This window comes from Sebastes fasciatus, chromosome 13 (assembly GCF_043250625.1).
Source record: "Sebastes fasciatus isolate fSebFas1 chromosome 13, fSebFas1.pri, whole genome shotgun sequence".
NCBI classification, from domain to species: domain Eukaryota; kingdom Metazoa; phylum Chordata; class Actinopteri; order Perciformes; family Sebastidae; genus Sebastes; species Sebastes fasciatus.
This window is the reverse complement of record NC_133807.1, coordinates 20,409,044-20,417,579: the sequence shown is the minus strand read 5'-3', so window position 1 is coordinate 20,417,579 and position 8,536 is coordinate 20,409,044. Positions and strand designations below refer to the sequence as shown.

The 8,536-nt window shown below is 35.8% G+C and overlaps 1 protein-coding gene across 1 annotated transcript in view; it reads left to right on the top strand.

Moving 5' to 3' along the window:
• Nucleotides 1-1,030: 1,030 nt before the first annotated feature.
• The window catches only part of tmem184a (transmembrane protein 184a), a 28,592-nt gene continuing 21,086 nt past the window's right edge, over nucleotides 1,031-8,536 (top strand). Inside the window, exons 1-2 of the mRNA XM_074656058.1 lie at nucleotides 1,031-1,468; nucleotides 3,109-3,330. Coding sequence (XP_074512159.1) covers nucleotides 3,109-3,330 — 222 coding nt within the window. The 5' untranslated portion in view covers nucleotides 1,031-1,468. The remainder of the gene's footprint in view (nucleotides 1,469-3,108; nucleotides 3,331-8,536) is intronic.

Sequence of the window (8,536 nt, the reverse complement as noted above, 5' to 3'; positions counted from 1 at the left end):
TGTGGGAGTCATTTGGAATCATTTATGTGTGATTGGTTTTGATAAAGGCCTTAACTTTGTAAAGCTGATTTTATGTGTCACTTGTTTGTGTAACATCAAGCTATTAAAGCGTAGATATACAGTATAACCTGAATACATATGCCAATTATGAATCTTATATTCCATGTTTTACTGTGCTAGAGAGGTGTTCATTCAACTTTATGCTTGATTTTCTATTATTTCTGAGTTTGTGTTTGATTATATTCGATTGCAGTAGCCCATATACAGTATGTAAATAAATGGCAATACAATTAGATATGCAATTTTTTAATTGCATATCTTTATATATATTATTGTCTGTCTATTATTATATTTATACATATTGCATGTCTTTAAAGTTCGCTTCTTTGGTTAAAACATAATCTTTTTTTATAGACAAAGTTATGATAAACAAGAAAAATCAGGTAAACAATAGCACCACATACAGAACAGATACAAGTGATACAATACAATGATAATAACTGTATTTAACTTTATTTATATGGCACCTTTAAAAATAGAGTTTACAAAGTGCTTTGACAGTCAAAGCAAGCAAAAGCAGGATACAAGGCAATATGACAATAAAAAGCCAAAAACAATGAGGCCAAACACAATACAAAATAATAAATGAAAATAAAAAGACGATAAAACGATGACATAATAAACACATATAAGGAGCATAAAATTAGATTAAAAGACAATTTAATTAGATTAAATTGTCTTTTAATTATATATATATATAACCGTCCAATAGTTTGTTTCAAACCGTCCAATAGTTTGAAACAATAAAAAAGATATCTATTAAATAAATATAAATTAAAAAAAAAAATATATATATATATATATATATATATATATATGATAATATATATATATAATTGTTTTTTTTTCAGGGGTTTCAGGGGAAAAAATGTCACATTATTTTCCAAAAGCTCATGACCTTTTCTGTTTAGGCTGACTGAAAGGTAATCTTTCCATGACAAAGGCAACGTGATGACGACACACGTGTAGCTGCGGACACGTGACGCGTTCACCTGTGCCCAACCTGTTTATCTCTGCTGCTGCTCTGATGATACACCGCTCAAGGATACATTAAAATCCGCCTCGTTTACACTGAAACTTGGATTTTTTAAAACTGGTTTCACAGAGTAAACGCTTCAGGCTATACCGCTTTATTATACCGGTTTTTATTTATATTTTATCAGCTACAGGTTTTGTGAGTTTTTACTTTGCCGACGGTGGACTTCGACCTCGGTCAGGCACCTGCTTCAAACAAGGAAGTCCAGTCCGGTTGAACCCGTCGTTGATTCACAGTCGACGGGCTGTTTGTAAATGGCAGTAAATGAGGTCGGTTGTCTCTTCTGAAAGGTGATTTTGTTCTCCATGTTGATCCTCTAACGTGGACATTAACCTGCCATCTCACCTGGATAAAGCTGCTTCCTGGGACAAGGTGAGCTCTTTGTTGGGACTCTAGGACCACTTCCATACAGGGGAGGACTCATATGCTGCTTACTACCATTTGTACTCTTAAATGCCATTGGGACTATTTGTATTCTAAAACTTTTCAGCCTAAATACCTGCTTCATAATGATAAACAGAAAAAAAACATTACAATTTGAATCATGTTAAAATAAAATTAGATAATCCTTTTATTAGACATACAGGGGAGGAGATTTTACAAGGACTCATATGCTGCTTACTACCATTTGTTTTTTGTTTTTTTTATACTTTATTTTTTCCCTTTTTTCAAGGTTGTTTTCATATATGCAATTTACAGTTTACAGTAATTACAGTAGTTTATAAACCAATTTTTAAGTAGATGAGCTTATAAACAAACTCATTAAGTACACTAGAGAAAACAACTTCAACATTCAAAATTGTAAAAAATAAATTGAGAAAAGAAATAATAATAATAATAATAATGATAAAAAGAAAGAATAGAGTTAAACAAACAAAAAAAGACACATAACAAAAAACAAACAAACAATAATAATGATAAAATACGAGAGTAATAATAAATTAAATCAACAAATAAGTTAATAGAAAATAAAAATTTAAGAAAATAAATAATAATAATAATAATAATAATAATAATAATAATGATACAAAGAAAGAATAGAGTTAAAAAAACAAAACAAACAAAAAAGCAAATATATAGTAATATAATTTACATGGGCACACACATGCATCCAAGCATTACTACCATTTGTACTCTTAAATGCCATTGGAACTATTTGTATTCTAAAACTTTTCAGCCTAAATACTTTATACCTGTTTCATAATGATAAACAGAAAAAAACATTACAATTTGAATCATGTTAAGATAAAATTAGATAATCCTTTATTAGTCCCACAGTGGGGACATTAGCAATATTATTATTGAATGTTGACACCACTTTTATACCTTTTTAAACAGAGGGTGTTTTTATTCAAATTGCTTTTGGGCTCAACTTGACAGCATTTATTGCCCATATTTCAAGTAATTTCAGAAAAAGAACAATAGCAAGACTGGCACAGTCCTAATAAACCCAGACAGTTAAATTTACCAGTTAAAAAAAAAAATGTGTGTCACAATCAACAGAGTTTCTATTGGCACAAAGCTAACATGGGTGGGAGTAATGGGCACAATATGCTTGTTTTATGATGATCCTCATCTGTAGATATGCACATTTTAATGATACAGCACGATTTTATAATTAATAGCAAATTATTTCTCTGACAGAGTGCCAATAGACCCCATTTTTAGAATCACTGATTTAAACAACAGTCTTTCACTTCCCTCTACAGTAGTATATTTTCTAATTAATTATTATTTTCTTAGTATAATAACAATAAAATCTAGGTTTTGTTTTGTTCACAGCAGGTGACATGAAATACTTGGACAATACTCTATACTATATTTATACTATATTTTATTTATTTATTAAACACATGTTCTTTTTAACTTTTTATGTTCAGCCCTTGGAGTATGACTTGTGCTATATAAATAAAGTTTGATTGATTGATATTCAGTCAGACCCACAGGGGAGATGTTCTTACATTTTACCTGTAAACCTTACACTGACTTTGTGTGTTTTCCATGTGTTTTAGATGAACATTACTTTTCAAGACATGGACTCATCAGCTGAAAATACTTCCATTGTTCACCTGGCTGCACCGATTCTCCCAGACAAGTCACACATCTCCAATATGACCATTATTCAAACAAGCAACGGGACAATCATAGAAGACCAGATGTTTTTAAACACACTGGCTGCTCAGGCCCTCTCAGGGATATTTGTCTTTTCCGCCTTGCTCCTCACATGCCACCAGGTGAGTTTCACAAAAGTCCCAGACAAGAATGTTTCTAATGCTCGAAGAATATCAATGCGCCATATAACACTAGTGAGGAATAGCCTACAGCGTCGAAGCATTATGCACTGATGTAAATGTAATCACAGATGGTTGTCGAGTGACACATTGCACCTCCTTTGCCAGAGGACAGAAACAAATTCTTGTATCCATAAAGCATCATTATCACCTTACAGCACAGTGTATTGACTCCAGTGTCACACCGCCTATTTTCATACTCACACTTCGTCTTATCTCGTCAGTCGTAAAGTATTCCGTGCAGGTATTGTTTCTTTCTTCTTTGTGCTTGCACTGCATTGTGGGAATGTTTTGCTTACTTTATAGTTGACAGTGACTATCAGATTAAAATGGACGGAACTCCTTTAGCTGATTAAAGGACAATAAATGCACAGCAAGCTCTCTCTATGTGCATCAGGAAGAATAAATGACTCAACACAAGCCACCTTTAACCAGAATCCATTTCAACACGGCTCTAAATGAGTGTTTCCTCTAGTGTGGGCGAGTTACCCACTGTGCGCAGATGATAGCTTATCATTATGGTTTTATCATTTGTAGAGAATGCGGCAGGGTGCAGTGTATTATCAGCAGGGAAATCAATTGATATTGAGAAAACATTTACAGCGTTATAAAGGATGAGGGTGTTGTTTTCTTGTTCGCTGCGGTTTTAATGTCGTGCAGCAGTAATGGTTCCCAGTTTTAATCGATGATTGTGTAACCCCTGTATTGAATGTGCATCCATCCAACATCCTCACGCTGGAAGTCATACGCCTTGATCATATTTATGTTGACACGCATAAAGTCATAACAAGGGCTGTCCTCGACCAAAGTCGACTAACACTCATATGATTTTGTCGACTAATCGATTAGGTGATTTAATTGACAGATCTATAAAACTGAGTTTCTCCACAAAGATTCACACAAAAGCACCGCTTTAAATCTTGTTTTTACCAGAGATGTGCTCATAAGTTTCTTATTAATAAGTCATTCAGCATCGAAAAAGAATAAAAAATGACAAATCGATAGGGCCGGGTATCTGTACTTGATACCTTTTTAAGGTATCGACCGAACAACCCAGTAGTATCAAAACTTCTCCAGTCAAACGATACGTGATTGGCCCACTACCGCAGCAGCTACAGCCAGAATTGCATGCCTGCACACGGCTCTGAACACGGAGACAGAGAGTATAGAAAACTCTGGTGCTTTTTTGACAACAGCTGCTGCCGTGATTTTGGCTTATTATATTTACAATATTTTATTGTTCAACACAGGTAATTTTGGTAGAATATTCTATAGACAATTCAATAGAAATAATTTTGTTTTATTTTGTACAACACTTTTTAGGTGGATGTTTTACTGGGGCTCTGGTGGTCGCTTTCAGTCCAAAATGGCAGAAGCGTAGTTTTGCTGCTGGGCGGTGATGTTGTGATGGAACCAACAATTGACTTTCACTTCTTGGCAATATACGTTCTTTAACGGAGATGTCTGAGCCGACGGCTAGCAGCTAACGGTGCTTACAGCGCTACCAGCGGTAACAAGTGCTGACAGAGCTAACACTTAACGTGGGGGGGGGGTGGACCGGAGGGTGGCCGTTACAGTTCCGCGGCATTGCGGTCCCGCAACCGGGGTTTGGGTGACGTCATTATCAGCGCTAACTGCTTTATGAGCGCTGTGCAGCGCGGTGGTGAGTAGCCAGCCAGTGGGACACACACACACACAGCTTCCATTGACATGATGGGTATCGAATGAAGTAGTCTATTGTTATCAGTATCACTTTAATGGTTCTAGTATTGGTACTGGCATCATCATATTTTTAAAAGATACCCAGCCCCACTAGTCGACGAAAGAAATCTTACTCGATACCAAAACCCCCAATTAGTCGACTAAGAGGGGCAGCCCTAACTCTATCTGTTTTGTTTTTTTAATTAAGTAAAGTGTTGTTATTGTTTTGGAACCTTTCTAAGCTTTGTACCATCCTCACAAAGCATCAGCATGTTGCACCCTGTGAGTATGAAGACAATCCTTGTTTAGGGATTTGTGACTCAATATCCAGCAAATTGGTTTCTATCGTTTTTAATATAGTACTTGTTTGGCCAAACACTTGCCACAAGACATTTTAATTGAACAAATAAATAGCAAGTGTACCGCGGGGAGAATGGAGCAGGTTTGCAACAGGCCTCCCTTCTGTCACACAGGGAGAATAAAATGATCTGCAGGACTGGTGTTGCAATGCTGGTGGTGTTTCTTCTGACTTGGCTCTAGAGGATTGCTATAGACTCCTAAAGCCACATTCTGAATACTAAACACAGAAAGACAGTGACCTTAGATCCTCTTTGCTGTAAAGTTGCCAATGCTTTTCGGGCTTGTAATCGGTGGAGTGTGGCTCATTTGTCTTTTTGGGCTTATTGGTCCCTTTGCAACTTGAAGCATTCGGGATTAAGAGCAACAAACTACAATTACCTGATATGCTGTATGGCTGCGTCATGTTTTGAACATGTCCTTCTCGTTTAGTCACAGTATGTACAATCACTTCTGTTTTTATATTTGTTTTTCAAAATGATGGTTCCTCTTCCTGTAACTCTGCTGTCAGGACAGACATTGCAGGAATAAGTCGCAGGCCTTACTTTAGCTTGAAGTCATTATTCAGCATACAACTATGCATTACTGTCAGGTCAGCGCTATGGAGGCAGGAAGGACGTAGGCTTTTCTGGCTTTTCAGGCAAATGGAGGACATCAGTCTCCGGTCTGCTTCACTTCACATGTAGAGATGGCCAAATGCATCACACCCCCACCCTCTCAGTAATCAGGCTTTAATGTGCAGCCAGCCTCTAATGGGCATTTAATCAAGCTGAATGCGTCGAGCAGAGCGAGACTCTGGATGTTGTTTAGCTTGCAACTACAAATGGAGGTTTTTAGAATTAAAATGCTCTGACCCAGACCCACTGGGTACATTTTAAATTAAAGTAGGCAAAATCATTTCAGAAAAATATTATTCAGCAAGTGAGCCCAAGAATGAGTGAAACTACTAGACGTGTTAATCTTTAGGTATCTTTTAATTCAAAATTAATTCTCGATTAAGAACAATTCAAGTAGATAGTTCAGTACAGAGAGGTGCTAATTTCAGGATTTACTCCAGTTCATTGTGCGCTAATAAAGGTGGTGTGTGTAAGATTATGGAGTTTTTATATTTGAATAAGTTATTATATCAGCTGAGTGTAACACACAAGGGTTTCATAAGGCAAAAGGTACCATATATTTATGCTGAACTTACAAATAAACCCCTTTTTACTAAAACGTTTTTAGTATTTCTTAATTCTCACTGACTTCAAGAATAACAAGTTCAAGTTATATAAAAAAAAAAAATACTGCCTGTTGCATAAATACAATTTTTATATCTCAGAAACTTGGCAATTCCTAAAATAAATTGTATACAAAATAATTGGTATTTTTTTGTGGGATTTTTCAACAAATCACACAATAATACTTGACACAACTTTGACTTGGTCAAATTGCTGTCCATCAGTAGCAATATGTAGGTTCTTTTGTAGAAAAAGCATTTTTAAAATAGATTTTTGGAAGTTGTAAATCAATTCAGAATCTCGATTGTTGAATGAATCATTTATTTCCCCAACTCTAGAAACTACTGTATACTGTAGCTGCAATGATTAGTCGATTAATCGATTAGTGGATAGACAGAAAATTCATCGGCCACAATTTTTTCTTTCTTTTTAGTCATTTTTCAAGCAAACATTTTCTGGTTGAAGCTTCTCAAATGTGATGATTTGCTGCATTTCCTTGTCATATCTGATTTTGGACTGTTGGTCAAATAAAACAAACAATTTGAATTACCTACAGTACAGCTCAAGCTGATCTCTTCATACTTCTTGTTTTACCGAGCCAATAGTCCAAAACCGAAATATATTCCGTGTACACTCACATAAGACAAAGCGGGAAATCATCACCCTAAAAAAATAACTTCTATGATCAATGGATCATGAGAATAGTTCATTTTCTGTCAATATAGTCATCAATTAATGGACTATTTTTTTCAGCAATGAGCTGATTGTCTGATGAGGTTACACATGGATATGGTAGCGATGTGTTTGTTTTCTTTCCCTTTAGAGAGTTATTAGTCAGCAGCGATCTCAGTGTTATTACTTGGATTGCCCCCTCGTACTCCATTAGTTAACTAATGGGTCAGAAGCATCTTGGTCGACTGAGAAAAGTTTAGTTGGTTAATCTTTTTTTTTTTAAATGGTCTCTTTATGAAGAACGAGTCATTACTAGAAAACGATTGCCATCATAATAATATTCCCTAATATGCTTTGGTCTGTAATAAACCACGCTACATTTTAAGAGCTCTTTCTGCACGACTGCAGTCATCTGCAGAGGGACTAATAATACTGGAGAAACAATTTGACAGATTGTCCTATTAAATATGCTAATTGTTTAGTTGAAGAGATCCTACGAGTATTAGTCAGATACACATTCATTTATTTGAGGATAAATTAAATTTGCAATATTATAAACTATTGATGTATTTCTACAACATATTATTTGTTGGATCCGAGACGCTGCCAGGTTATGGCAGTTTCCCCACAGCTTTATGTTGCAAGAACTTTGTTTTTGATTTGTTAGAGGAACAATTTGTAGTGCTGACAGCTAGCGTTTTAAAATAAAATTGCAGTCCAAATTCAAAACACTGAAGCCGTGACCCATCCGCTCCTCCACTGGCCACTAGCAGTAGTCAGAATCACTCCACTGGCTGTGTGTTTTAAATACTCACTGCCATGATAACCAGCTGCACACAGACTACAGAGAGATGTACCGAGGCTTTTGAGGTCGGTAGAATCTAAAGTTATGTAATCTCCGTTGATCCAGTTCGTTAACTTGCCTCCATGAGTGCAGAAGGGTTTGTTTGTTTCATAATATGTGGCGACAGGGTGTTGAAATGGGCAGAGGATGGGATCACACCGACCAAAACAAAAACAGACGTTTCAGACCGGAAAGGTAATTTAAAAGGAGAACATACTGGCTGTAGCATTGTTGTCAGAGAAGCCAGTGTTTTAATTTAGCATATTTCCTTAATCTCTGATGACATATCATGGTCATTTTATGATTTGTTACAGTAAATATGTTACATACAGTATTGGTCCTTTAACATTGGTGG